General features: G+C 43.5%; 1 protein-coding gene across 8 annotated transcripts in view; it reads left to right on the top strand.

Moving 5' to 3' along the window:
- Nucleotides 1-2674: 2674 nt before the first annotated feature.
- The window catches only part of LOC111967598 (LIM and calponin homology domains-containing protein 1), a 57526-nt gene continuing 45852 nt past the window's right edge, over nt 2675-14348 (top strand). For 5 of the 8 annotated variants that reach the window (XM_023992756.2, XM_023992753.2, XM_023992755.2 and 2 more), the window contains exons 1-2: nt 2696-2779; nt 7153-7354. In XM_023992756.2, coding sequence (XP_023848524.1) covers nt 2771-2779; nt 7153-7354 — 211 coding nt within the window. In that variant the 5' untranslated portion in view covers nt 2696-2770. Of the gene's footprint in view, nt 2780-7152; nt 7355-14348 lie in introns of all 8 variants that reach the window. The other 3 variants (XM_023992759.2, XM_023992758.2, XM_023992757.2) reach the window with 1 other exon arrangement.

The raw sequence follows: 14348 nt of genomic DNA, 5'->3' as shown, positions 1-14348 counted from the left end.
TGTCTGTATCCGCTATGGGTCCGTGGTCAAACGACCACCCCTCATCACTGTCAAATGCTCCCTAAAACACTTCTGCGAGCAGGCCTTTCTAATCGACCTGGCCCGGGTATCCTGGAAGGATATCGACTTCATCCCGTCAGTCGAGGATGCCTGGTCATTCTTTAAAAGTAATTTCCTCACCATCTTAGATAAGCATGCCCCGTTCAAAAAATGCAGAACTAAGAACAGATATAGCCCTTGGTTCACTCCAAACCTGACTGCCCTTGACCAGCACAAAAACATCCTGTGGCGGACTGCAATAGCATTGAATAGTACCCACGATATGCAACTGTTCGTGGAAGTCAGTAACCAATACACACAGTCAGTCAGGAAAGCAAAGGCTAGCTTTTTTAAGCAGAAATTCACATCCTGTAGCTCTAACCCCAAAAGGTTTTGGGACACTGTAAAGTCCATGGAGAACAAGAGCACCTCCTCCCAGCTGCCCACTGCACTGAGGCTAGGTAACACGGTCACCACTGATAAATCCATGATAATCGAAAATTTCAATAATCATTTCTCAACGCCTGGCCATGCCTTCCTCCTGGCTACTCTAACCCCGGCCAACAGCTCCGCCTCCCCCGCAGCTACTCGCTCAAGCCTCCCCGGCTTCTCTTTCACCCAAATCCAGACAGTAGATGTTCTGAAAGAGCTGCAAAACCGGGACCCGTACAAATCAGCTGGGCTAGACAATCTGGACCCTCTCTTTCTAAAACTATCCGCCGCCATTGTTGCAACCCCTATTACCAGCCTGTTCAACCTCTCTTTCGTATCGTCCGAGATCCCTAAAGATTGGAAAGCTGCCGCGGTCATCCCCCTCTTCAAAGGGGGTGACACCCTAGACCTAAACTGTTACAGACCTATATCCATCCTGCCCTGACTATCTAAAGTCTTCGAAAGCCAAGTTAATAAACAGATCACTGACCATTTTGAATCCCACCGTACCTTCTCTGCTGTGCAATCCGGCTTCCGAGCCGGTCACGGGTGCACCTCAGCCACGCTCAAGGTACTAAACGATATCATAACCACCATCGATAAAAGACAGTACTGTACTGTGCAGCCTACTTCATCGAACTGGCCAAGGCTTTCGACTCTGTCAATCACCGTATTCTTATCGGCAGACTCAATAGCCTTGGTTTTTCTAATGACTGCCTCGCCTGGTTCACCAACTACTTTGCAGACAGAGTTCAGTGTGTCAAATCGGAGTGCCTGTTGTCCGGACCTCTGGCAGTCTCTATGGGGGTACCACAGGGTTCAATTCTCGGGCCGACTCTGTTCTCTATATATTAATGATGTCGCTCTTGCTGCGGGCGATTCCCTGATCCACCTCTACGCAGACGACACCATTCTGTATACTTCTGGCCCTTCCTTGAACACTGTGCTAACTAACCTCCAAACGAGCTTCAATGCCATACAACACTCCTTCCATGGCCTCCAACTGCTCTTAAACGTTAGTAAAACCAAATGCATGCTTTTCAACCGTTTGCTGCCCGCACCCGCCCGCCCGACTAGCATCACCACCCTGGACGGTTCCGACCTAGAATATGTGGACAACTATAAATACCTAGGTGTCTGGCTAGACTGTAAATTCTCCTTCCAGACTCATATTAAACATCTCCAATCCAAAATCAAATCTAGAATCGGCTTTCTATTTCGCAACAAAGCCTCCTTCACTCACGCCGCCAAACTTACCCTCGTAAAACTGACTATCCTACCGATCCTCGACTTCGGCGATGTCATCTACAAAATAGCTCTTCCAACACTCTACTCAGCAAACTGGATGCAGTCTATCACAGTGCCATCTGTTTTGTTACCAAATCACCTTATACCACCCACCACTGCGACCTGTATGCTCTAGTCGGCTGGACCTCGCTACATATTCGTCGCCAGACCCACTGGCTCCAGGTCATCCTAAAGTCTATGCTAGGTAAAGCTCCGCCTTATCTCAGTTCACTGGTCACGATAACAACACCCACCCGTAGCACACGTTCCAGCAGGTATATCTCACTGATCATCCCCAAAGCCAACACCTCATTTGGCCGCCTTTCCTTCCAGTTCTCTGCTGCCAGTGACTTGAACGAATTGCAAAAGTCGCTGAAGTTGGAGACTTTTATTTCCCTCACCAACTTTAAACATCAACTATCTGAGCAGCTAACCGATCGGTGCAGCTGTACATAGTCCATCTGTAAATAGCCCACCCAATCTACCTACCTCATCCCCATACTGTTTTTATTTTATTTACTTTTCTGCTCTTTTGCACACCAGTATCTCTACTTGCACATCATCATCTGCTCATTTATCACTCCAGTGTTAATCTGCTAAATTGTAATTATTCGCTCCTATGGCCTATTTATTGCCTACCTCCTCATGCCTTTTGCACACGCTGTATATAGACTTTCTTTTTTCTACTGTGTCATTGACTTGTTTATTGTGTTATTGGCTTCTTTATTGTTTACTCCATGTGTTACTCTGTGTTGTTGTCTGTGTCACACTGCTTTATCTTGGCCAGGTCGCCGTTGCAAATGAGAAGTTGTTCTCAACTAGCCTACCTGGTTAAATAAAGGTGAAATAAAAAAATATATAAATATAAATACTGGCTCTAAATCCTCCTCTTGTTGTAATTCCTCCCCAGGTTTTGATTACCATATACTGGCTGGGCCGGGCTGCCAACAGCTGCACCTCCTACAACGGGCCCACACTTGACCTGAAGGAGTTCGAAGGCCTGCTGTCACAGATGCGAAAGGTACGTACAGGGAAGGACGTAAGGCTATGAGATGTCATAAACCCTGGGGTTTGTGGAGGCTCAGTCGCTTGTGTTCCAGTGCTAACAATGTTATGGTTGGCGGTCCAATTCCTCGAAGGGCTGTGTATTTTAGGTACTTTTTCGCAGTTGCTAAGTGACTGTACTATTAGGAATATTAGACGAGAAGGCACTGTCCAACCAAAGCATATGTTTTATTTTGCAGACATAAGGGTGTTATTATGCAAGCTCCCCTCGGGGCGCATTCATTGTTTCACAACTTCCTTTATCTCCTCTCCTCTCTTCCCCTCATCACGGAGTCATCCCTAGAAGAGAATGCTCTCTCTCTCTCACTCAATCTCTCTCTCTTTCTATCGCTCTCTCTATCGCTCTCTCTCTCTGTCCAGTGATGATCTCAGGCCTTCCACTGGTCTTCCAGAACCAGTGGTGTAGAGTACTTAAGTAAAAATACTTTAATGTAGTACTTAAGTGTTTTTTTGGGGGGTATCTGTACTTTACTTTACTATTTATATTTTTTGACAACTTCTACTTTTACTCCACTACATTCCTAAAGAAAATAATGTCATTTTTACTCCATAGGTTTTCACTGACACCCAAAAGTACTTGTTACATTTTGAACGGTTAGCAAGACAGGAAAATGTTTCAATTCACACACTTATCAAGAGAACATCCCTGGTCATCCCTACTGCCTCTGATCTAGCGGACTCACTGAACACAAATTATTTGTTTGTAAATGATGTCTGAGTGTTGGAGTGTGCTGCTGGCTATCTGTACATTTATAAAAAAAACAAGAAAATTGTGCCATGTGGTTTGCTTAATATAAGGAATTTGAAATGATTTATACTTTTGCTTTTACTTTTGATACTTAAGTATATTTGAGCAATTACATTTACTTTTGATACTTAAGTATATTTAAAACCAAAAACTTTTTGACATTCAATCAAGTAATATTTTACTGGGTGACTTTTACTTGAGTCATTTTCTATTAAGGTATCTTTACCTGCACTCAAATATGAAAATTGAGTACTTTTTCCACCACTGTCCACAACCAGTGTCAGTCAGGCCTATTGGAACCTGGACTTTGGCTTTTGACAGACATTGAGGGACAGACAGGGACGTAGCTGTAGCTACCGGTCCCCCCATTCAGAGCATGATGTCACTCCTCTGCCATTTATTCCATCCCAGCAATTTGACATCCCCATCTGCTATTCTCTTAAAATGAGAAAGGACCAATAAGCCTAGAATGCTTTCCCAGATGTCCTTATAATCCACCACAACAGGGCTACGTCTCTACTTAACAAAAGATAACGACAGTGACTTAACGTGAGAGAGAAATTCAATATATTTATGAAATAATGTTGTACGCAATACAGGAGATGTAGTGATATGTGTTAGCTGCTGTAGTGGTGAAAGGCTCAAATGATGTAAACTTAATGTTGATGTAGACAAATAGTCATTTAACTTGACAAATGACACTCAGTCAATAGATCAGTTGAATATCCTGTCTGAAAATAAAGTATGATAGTTTTTTTACCTGAAAAGGGCCAATGTGTCCTCTACAGGTTAGTTAGGCTCTCTGAAGGCTAGTCAGTTCAATGGTCACCAGACACATTCCTAAAGTAGGGCTCTAGCTGTATTGGTGCTGGGCTGGAACAAAAGCCTGCACACCCTTTAGCTCCAGGACCACTGCTGTTGTCTGAGCTCACTCATGTTTCAGCTTGGGGCCACAGGACTGATCTGACAATAAGTAAGACCCCRCCCCRCCKCCCRCAGAGTTGCCACTCAAAGCTAGCCATTGTACCCAAAATACCCACAACCCCTCCCCCCACACCCATCACAAGGTCAGACAAATAGGACCCCAGCATCCTCCTTCACTCAGGATCTGGCACAGAGAGAGAGGAAGAGAAAGGGGGAGTAAATTGGAGGGGAAAGGGGTTGAAGTGGAAGTAGGGAAGAGGGAGGGAGAAGGGGGATGGGAAAGAAACTGAAAGGGATAGTGGGAGGAAGGGAGGGAGACTCTGCATGTAGAATTCTGCAAAAATAATGCATGCAGAGCAGAATTAGGCTGATAACCGCTGATTATCAAAATCCAGAAAAGAGACGTTAAATTCTACAACCATCTAAAAAGGAAGCGATTCCCAAACCTTTCATAACCACTCCATCACCTACAGAGAGATTAACCTAGAGAAGAGTCCCCTAAGCAAGCTGGTCCTGGGGCTCTATTCACAAACACAAACAGACCCCACAGAGCCCCAGGACAGCAACAGCAACACAATTAGACCCAACCAAATCATGAGAAAACGAAAAGATAATTACTTGACACATTGGAAAGAATTAACCAAAAAACAGAGCAAACTAGAATGCTATTTGGCCCTAAACAGAGAGTACATGGTGGCAGAATACCTGACCACTGTGACTGACCCAAAATTAAGGAAAGCTTTGACTATGTCCAGACTCAGTGAGCATAGCCTTGCTATTAAGAGAGCCCACAGTTGGGAGACCTGGCTCTAAAGAGAAGACAGGCTATGTGCACACTGCCCACAAAACAAGACGGAAACTGAGCTGCACTTCCTAACCTCCTTCCAAATGTATGACCATATTAGAGACACATATTTCCCTCAGATTACACAGACCCACAAATAATTTGAAAATAAGTCCAATTTTGATGAACTCCCATATCTATTGGGTGAAATACACGTGTGCCATCACAACAGCGAGATGTGTGACATGTTGCCACAAGAAAATGGCAACCAGTGAAGAACAAACACCACTGTAAATACTACAGCCCATATTTATGTTTATTTATTTTCCCTTTTGTACTTTAACTATTTGCACATCGTTATAACACTGTACATAGCCATAATATGACATTTTAAATGTCTCTATTCCTTTGAAACTTTTGTGAGCTTAATGTTTACAGTTCATTTTGTATTGTTTATTTCACTATTTCACTTGCTTGGGCAATGTAAACATATGTTTCCCATGCCAATAAAGCCCTTTGAATTGAATTGAATTGAGAGGGGCTGAAGGAGGGAAAGAGACAGAAAGAGCGAGGGGAAGAGAGGGAGTAGGAGAGAGGGGTAAAGTAAGGCGATAGAGAGGGGGGGGGTAAAGAGGGGGGTAGGTGGCTGCCAGGAGGGGAAGGGAGGGAAGAGAAACAAGGCAAGACCAGGAGTTCCTCAGGCAGCGATTACATTTTTTACATTACATTTAAGTCATTTAGCAGACGCTCTTATCCAGAGCGACTTACAAATTGGTGCATTCACCTTATGATATCCAGTGGAACAACCACTTTACAATAGTGCATCTAACTCTTTTAAGGGGGGGGGGGGGTTAGAAGGATTACTTTATCCTATCCTAGGTATTCCTTAAAGAGGTGGGGTTTCAGGTGTCTCCGGAAGGTGGTGATTGACTCCGCTGACCTGGCGTCGTGAGGGAGTTTGTTCCACCATTGGGGTGCCAGAGCAGCGAACAGTTTTGACTGGGCTGAGCGGGAACTGTACTTCCTCAGAGGTAGGGAGGCGAGCAGGCCAGAGGTGGATGAACGCAGTGCCCTTGTTTGGGTGTAGGGCCTGATCAGAGCCTAAGGTACGGAGGTGCCGTTCCCCTCACAGCTCCGTAGGCAAGCACCATGTCTTGTAGCGGATGCGAGCTTCAACTGGAAGCCAGTGGAGAGAGCGGAGGAGCGGGGTGACGTAGAGAACTTGGGAAAGTTGAACACCAGACGGGCTGCGGCTTCTGGATGAGTTGTAGGGTTTAATGGCACAGGCAGGGAGCCCAGCCAACAGCGAGTTGCAGTAATCCAGACGGGAGATGACAAGTGCCTGGATTAGGACCTGCGCCGCTTCCTGCGTGAGGCAGGGTCGTACTCTGCGAATGTTGTAGAGCATGAACCTACAGGAACGGGTCACCGCCTTGATGTTAGTTGAGAACGACAGGGTGTTGTCCAGGATCACGCCAAGGTTCTTAGCACTCTGGGAGGAGGACACAATGGAGTTGTCAACCGTGATGGCGAGATCATGGAACGGACAGTCCTTCCCTGGGAGGAAGAGCCAGGCAGGAAGGAAAAGCTTTTTCTCAACCCTGGATACCAAGGAGGCCACAGACCAGAATACACTGCTGCAGCTTATAGACGCACAGAGAGAGACAGAGGTAGAAAATCTATTCAAATCGGAGAGAGGGAGAGGAAGTGAATGGAATTGTCCAGGTTGGAGGAATCATGGTGAGTGATGGATCCGGATTGGATGGGATATTGGGATAATCTCAACACAAAAAAATTTACATTGACGTGATGGATGTTTTTTTTGTGTGTGTGCATTTGTGTGTGTGTGTGTGTGTGTGTGTGTGTGTGTTAGGAGGCGGAGGAAACGGAGAGCCCCCAACGCAGCATACGGGACAGCGGCTACATTGACAGCTGGGACTCGGAGCGCAGCGACTCGCTCTCCCCACCTCGCCACGGCCGAGAGGACTCCTTCGACAGCCTGGACTCATTCGGGTCACGCTCCAGACAGACGCCCTCGCCGGACGTGCTGGTCACCCGTGGCATCGGCAGTGATGGTAGGACGCTAGACGCCCGGACAGGTCACACCACACATGCTTTTACTGTCACATACTTTCTGGTGCTACCTGGGTCATATTCACTAGAAACGAAACAGACAAAAATGGACCGAGATGGGGAGGGGCTACCTGAACTTCATTTTTGTTGTAAAATATGTTCTGTTGCTAAAGGTTTTGCTACGGTGTGAACTAATGAATATGACCCTGTTGTGTTATAGTGGCTTGCCGCTTGCATAGCTGTAACTATTTTGTTCATGTATCGTCATAGCACATAGTGACTTACCTCATCCTCTACCAATGTTTTACTTTGTGCACTTTAATGATGCATGGCAGCCATTTTGCACATACACTATCATTGGGGAAGGTCACCATCAGCTGACGTGAAACTAGCTGTCCCTATCTGCTCTTTTCAACCTCTCCCTGTCTCATATCAATGAAATCATCTGGCAGGGTGTCTTCTAGCTCAGCCCAGCTCTGCTATTGACATCTGTGCAAAGGCGGTTTGGTGTTGCGGCTGACTGTTTGGAGTTGTTGCCATGGGTTACATCTCTTTGAAGGCCCTCTTGAAGAGACATGTGTTGAGAGGGAGAGAGAACATTGAAATCAGGTGGCAGCCTTGACTGATGGGTTGCAACATATTTCAGGGGAGTCGTGTTTTACACGGCATCTCATCTGTTCCAGTCTGAGTGGTGTTGCACACGATGATGATACCTGAGACTGATACCTATTAGTCACTGTGGGTGTGAGTGTTTCTGCCTGTCATATAGGGGCACACTTAATCTTGTGCCTATATTTTTATGCACAAGCATGCACACACAAACACACCATTAATGATTGATATAGTTCTACAGTCCTGCAGCACACTCGGGGCTAACTGGAGCTGAGCTGAGCGCCGTACTCAGATTATTGCATGGTGTGCTTTTTCCGTAAAGCTTTTTTGAAATCTGACACAGCAGTTGCATTAAGGAGAAGTTTATCACTTGTATCTTTTATCAATGTTTATTATGAGTATTTCTGGAAATTAATGTGGCTCTCTGCAAAATCACCGGATGTTTTAGAGGCAAAACATTACTGAACATAACGTGCCAATGTAAACTAAGATTTTTGGATATAAATATGAACTTTATCGAGCAAAACATACATGTATTGTGTAACATGAAGTCCTATGAGTGTCATCTGATGAAGATCATCAAAGGTTAGTGATTCATTTTATCTCTATTTCTGCTTTTTGTGACTCCTCTCTTTGGCTTGAAAAATGGCTGTGTTTTTCTGTGACTAGGTACTGACCTAACATAGTCAGATGGTGTGCTTTCGTCGTAAAGCCTTTTTGAAATCGGACAATGTGGTGGGATTAACAATAAATTTATCTTTAAAATGATGTAAAATACTTGTATGTTTGAGGAATTTTAATTATGAGATCTGTTTGAATTTGGCGCCCTGCACTTTCACTGGCTGTTGTCAAGTCGATCACGTTAACGGGATCTCAGCCGATCTCAGCCGTAAGTTAAAAGGCCAAACAAAAGTAATTCGATAATCAACAATGAACACGGTTACATGCACACAATAATACAATTATTGTGGATAGCCAGATTAATTAATAGTTTGTTTAAAACGTTTACATGCTTTGCATATAGAACGATTTCCCTAATAATCCTGTTTACATGGACACATCTGAAAGCAGGTTAGCTGATGGGACTTTTGATAAATGCACAAAACCGGCAATCAAATAAGCGTTTTACCACAGTGGACTGTAATGTCTGCTCCCAACTCACACTCTCAAACACGTAGATCCCCTGAACGCAGCTCACGTTCCAGCCCAATTTCCAGCTCACACTCTCAAACACATAGATCCTCTGAACGCAGCTCACGTTCCAGCCCAATTTCCAGCTCACACTCTCAAACACATAGATCCTCTGAATGCAGCTCACTCTCCAGAATCCATTCACCTGAATTCTGATCACCTGTTCACACACCTGTATGTCATGATCACACACACTTTAGTTCAGTTCTTTGCACCCCATAATTGTGAGGTATTGTTTGTTTTGTGGCACACTTCTATTCAGAGCCCTGTTTTTCCCGTATTAGTCCTCCTGTGTATCATAGTTTTGGCCTTTCTCACTAACGACGCCTTTTTGCCTATTCCCTGCCTGTACATTTGCCTATCGGATTTCCTGTCACCAACCTCTTGCCTGATCTCGCGGACTACGTTACTAGCCTTTTCCCTGCCTGTACTGTTGCCTTTTTGGATCCCTGTGTTTGACTTTCTGCCTGCCCCTGGACCCAGCTACCTGCCTCCTCCTGTGGTCCTTTACAAATAAACACCTGCTGCGCCCTGCGCTTGAAACCAGCTCTCTGTCTTCCATCGTATTACAGTGACCGTGTTATTTTTTAGAAGACTATTTGATTCTGAGTTGTTTATAAGATGCATATTTCAATTTTTTCCGAACTCACTTCACTCGCGCATTAGAGGGAGGCTTTTGGCACATGCCCATATCAAATACACCGTTGGAACGCTGATTAAGCTGTTTGCATGCCCTAATAATTTCAAAGATTGCTCATAAAACCAGGTGTTTTAATCTGCATATGCTAACTTCGATTTTGACCTTACGCCAATTAAGATAAGCAGAGTAAGGCGTTTACATGACTAATGCCATACTCAGCCTTCTGCCATAATCAGTTTAATATCGATTTATGAATTATGTAAACGTGCTCACTGTGGTGTACCTTGAACCAAATAGTCTAACAAATGGAAAAACTCCTATAAAAGCAAAGTAAAAAGACTTGATTTTTTGGGGGTCTTTATGAAGACTTCCTCTATATCAAATATCATCTAACTTTATTAGAGAGACAATATTTTATGAATATATAGTTATTCAAAGATATCTTCACTTTTTCAGTCTCTGTTTTGTCATTTACCAAGAAAGTAATCTATGGGGCCAGTAGAGACATCAATGGTTCAGATTTGTTACAAAAGCCACTGCCAATTTGAGTTAACTTCAGCCAACAATAACCAAAAAACTAGGGGTGTGATACGGATAAGCTCACCATATTCAAAAGAAGCCAAATCAGCTCGAAGTAACTTAAAATCAAGCCTTCGATTTGGTCATGGAATAACTCAAGTTAGCAGTGGCTTTTGAAACTAAACTAAACTATGGATGACAGTCTCTCTTGCCCCCATAGACTTCTATCGGGGTACATGGACAACAACATGAAGTCTAAGAACAGGAGCTACACAGGTATTTATCTGAAGGAGGAGTTATTGGCTGATTCGTGTGATTTAGGCTCCATTTTGTGATGACATAATTAGGGCTTTGATTGATAACCACTTTTTAGGAATGGTGAGAGCCAGAGGCAGATGTGGCAGACCTTTACAATGCTGAAGTAGCCTACAGTAAATTCCTCTAAAAAGCACGTTCTGTATTGTATTACTGCCTTATTAAAACGTCTTATGGCTGACATCCCGTTAACGGGATCGATATGACAACAGCCAGTGAAAGTGCAGGGCGCCAAATTCAAACAACAGAAATCTCATAATTAAAATTCCTCAAACATACAAGTATCTAATACCATTTTAAATGTAATCTTGTTGTTAATCCCACCAAAGTGTCCGATTTTCAAATAGGCTTTTCAGCGAAAGCACCACAAACGATTATGTTAGGTCACCGCAGAATCACAGACAAACACAGTCATTTTTCCAGCCAAAGACAGGAGTCACAAAAAGCAGAAATAGAGATAAAATGAATCACTAACCTTTGATGATCTTCATCAGATGACACTCATAGGACTTCATGTTACACAATACATATATGTTTTGTTCGATTAAGTTCATATTTATATCCAAAAACCTCAGTTTACATTGGCGCCATGTTCAGAAATGCCTCCAAAATATTCGGAGTAATTGCTGAGAGCCACGTCAAATAACATAAATACTCATCATGAACTTTGATGAAAGATACATGTTTTACATAGAATTAAAGATACACTTGTTCTTAATGCAACCGCTGTGTCAGATTTCAAAAAGCTTTACGGCAAAACACAATATTCAATCATCTGAAAAGAGCGTTCAGCCACAAAAGCAAGCCATACAGTTACCCGCCAAATTGTGCAGTCAACAAAACTCATAAAAAGCATTATAAATCTTCACTTACCTTTGCTGATCTTCGTCGGAATGCACTCCGAAGACTCCCACTTCCACAAGAAATGTTCGTTTTGTTCGGTAATGTCCATCATTTATGTCCAAATAGCTATTTCTGTTAGCGTGTTTGGTCAACAAATCAAACGTCAGGAAGCGCGTTCACTAAAAGCTGACAAAATGTCCAAAAGTTCCGTAACAGTCAGTAGAAACATGTCAAACGATGTATTGAATCAATCTTTAGAATGTTTTTAACATAAATCTTGAATAACGTTCCAACCGGAGAATTACATTGACTTGATGAGCGATGGAACAGAGCTCCCTCTCATGTGAACGCGCATGGTTAGAGCATGGTCAGGTCATGGCAGACCTGACTAATTCCCCTCTCGTTCGGCCCCCCTTCACAGTAGAGGCATCAGACAAGGTTCTACAGACTGTTGACATTTAGTGCAAACTCATCCATATCTCGCTGTGAATTGAATAGGATCTTGGTTGAAAATCGACCAACCTCAGAATTCCTACTTCCTGTTTGGATTTTTTCTCAGGTTTTTGCCTGCCATATGAGTTCTGTTATACTCACAGACATCATTCAAACAGTTTTAGAAACTTCAGAGTGTTTTCTATCCAATACGAATAATAATATGCATATATTAGCAACTGGGACTGAGGAGCAGGAGTTTACTATGGGCACCTCTGTGCACCTTTCATCCAAGCTACTCAATACTGCCCCTGCAGCCATAAGAAGTTAACACATATTTGTTTTAAGATAGTGACAACATGGACCATTTTATTCTCTATTTTAGGACACTTGGGGGTATCCGAAAAGAATGTGTAAAAATTATTTGATGACATTTTTTAATCTGGCCTTAGAAATACCGTAACAATAAAATATGTCAAATCGGATCATGCCAAAGTTCTGTTCGAATGAGAATGCTAGAGGGATTTAAAATGCATCAGAGAGGTGTTGAAAGGTTCAGGAAAGCAGAAGGAAGATCATCGGGATCATTGTGAATGTCATCTTTCTTAGAGCAGGGACATCAATTCATTACACCCGAGTCATTATGTGCTGTTTTGTCACAGTCCCTTCTAACGAGTCCTGCGTGACTTGTGGGCATTGTAGAGGGCAACTGAAAACACATATATGTTCCTGAGAGGCTTAGCTTTCAGGAATGGGGTCATTGTAGCTAATGGCCCAAACCGTTCAAACGCTAGAGCCAAATTCATAGGATGAAAACAAATTCAACATGTCTCACCGGCTTTAGAAAACCATTGGTTGCAAACAGCCTAACCGCCGTCTCAAAGGCGGCCACATGGTCCTGAAACACACCTGTAATTGCTATACTGGTATCATAGTAGCAAACAGCTTGCTACTGAGGACCATCTTCTGTATAGCAGTTGCAACATTACATCTATCAATGTCATCCCAACAGAGGAACTTGCTCCATCAAACACAACAGAAGAAAAATATATGATATGAATGTTTTATGTATTTTCCAGGCATGGATAGAGAAGCCAAGAAAACTCTTAGGCCCTGTATTTTAAAGCCCGGTGATTGATTGTCCTACCAGGGCATTTTAGAAACCTGATTGTTCAAGGGGGACTGAGCCAAGAGTGAGGCCTAACCATAACCGCACCATCCTGTCCAGAGTGACTCTAGCCTGCTTTCATCTTTTAATATACATATGTGCACACAAACACACGCAGACATTTTTTGAGCCGCCAGTCCATCTTTGACCTTTGCAGCTCAGTTATGTTTCAGGTTTTTATTGCACTAGTACAGTGGAACACCTTTCTTGCTTGCTTTTTCCAAACAACGCAGTACTCTATATCAGTCGGTTGTACTATAACAAATCAAATAAAAAGTCAAGCGGAGCAGAAACATACAAGAAATCGAAATAAGAAGAACACGAAAAAGTAAGTAAGCTATATGTAGGGTCAGATCCAGGGTCAGTAGCTATATACAGTGTCAGTTACAGGGTCAGTTACAGGGTCAGTAGCTATATACAGGGTCAGTTACAGGGTCAGTAGCTATATACAGGGTCAGGTCCAGGGTCAGTTCGGGGTTCAGTAGCTATATACAGGGTCAGTTACAGGGTCAGTAGCTATATACAGGGTCAGTCCAGGGTCAGTAGCTATATACAGGGTCAGTTCCAGGGTCCAGTAGCATATATAACAGGGTCAGTTCAGGGTCAGTAGTATATACAGGGTCAGTTACAGGTCAGTAGCTATATACAGGTCAGTTACAGGGTCAGTACGCTATATACAGGGTTCAGTCAGGTCAGTAAGTATATCAGGGTCAGTTCCAGGGTCAGTAGCTATATACAGGGTCAGTTACAGGGTCAGTAGCTATATACAGGGTCAGGTCCAGGGTCAGTAGCTATATACAGGGTCAGTTCCAGGGTCGTAGCTATATACAGGGTCAGTTCCAGGGTCAGTAGCTATATACAGGGTCAGGTCCAGGGTCAGTAGTTATATACAGGGTCAGTTCCAGGGTCAGTAGCTATATACAGGGTCAGTTCCAGGGTCAGTGCCAACACCATATGTACACTGGAGTGGTAGGGTTAAATATGTATAGGGGTAAGGTGATTAGGCATCAGGATATACAGTATGATAAACAGAGTAGCAGCAGCGTATATTGCGTGTGCGCGTGCGTGTGTGTGTGTGTGTAAAATGTGCATAGAGAAAAAAATGAAATAGAAGGGTCAATGCAGATAGCCTATGTAGCCATTTTGTTAACTCTTTATCAGTCTTATGGCTTGGGGATAGAAGCTGTTCAGTAGCCTGTTGGTGTCAGACTTGATGCTCCGGTACCGCTTGCTATGCGGAAGCAGAGAGAACAGTCTATGGCTTGGGTGTCTTTTG

Source organism: Salvelinus sp. IW2-2015, linkage group LG8 (assembly GCF_002910315.2).
Source record: "Salvelinus sp. IW2-2015 linkage group LG8, ASM291031v2, whole genome shotgun sequence".
In the NCBI taxonomy this organism is placed as follows: Eukaryota; Metazoa; Chordata; class Actinopteri; order Salmoniformes; family Salmonidae; genus Salvelinus; species Salvelinus sp. IW2-2015.
Note: the sequence above shows the minus strand (reverse complement) of the source record. Positions and strands in the feature narration are given on the sequence as shown.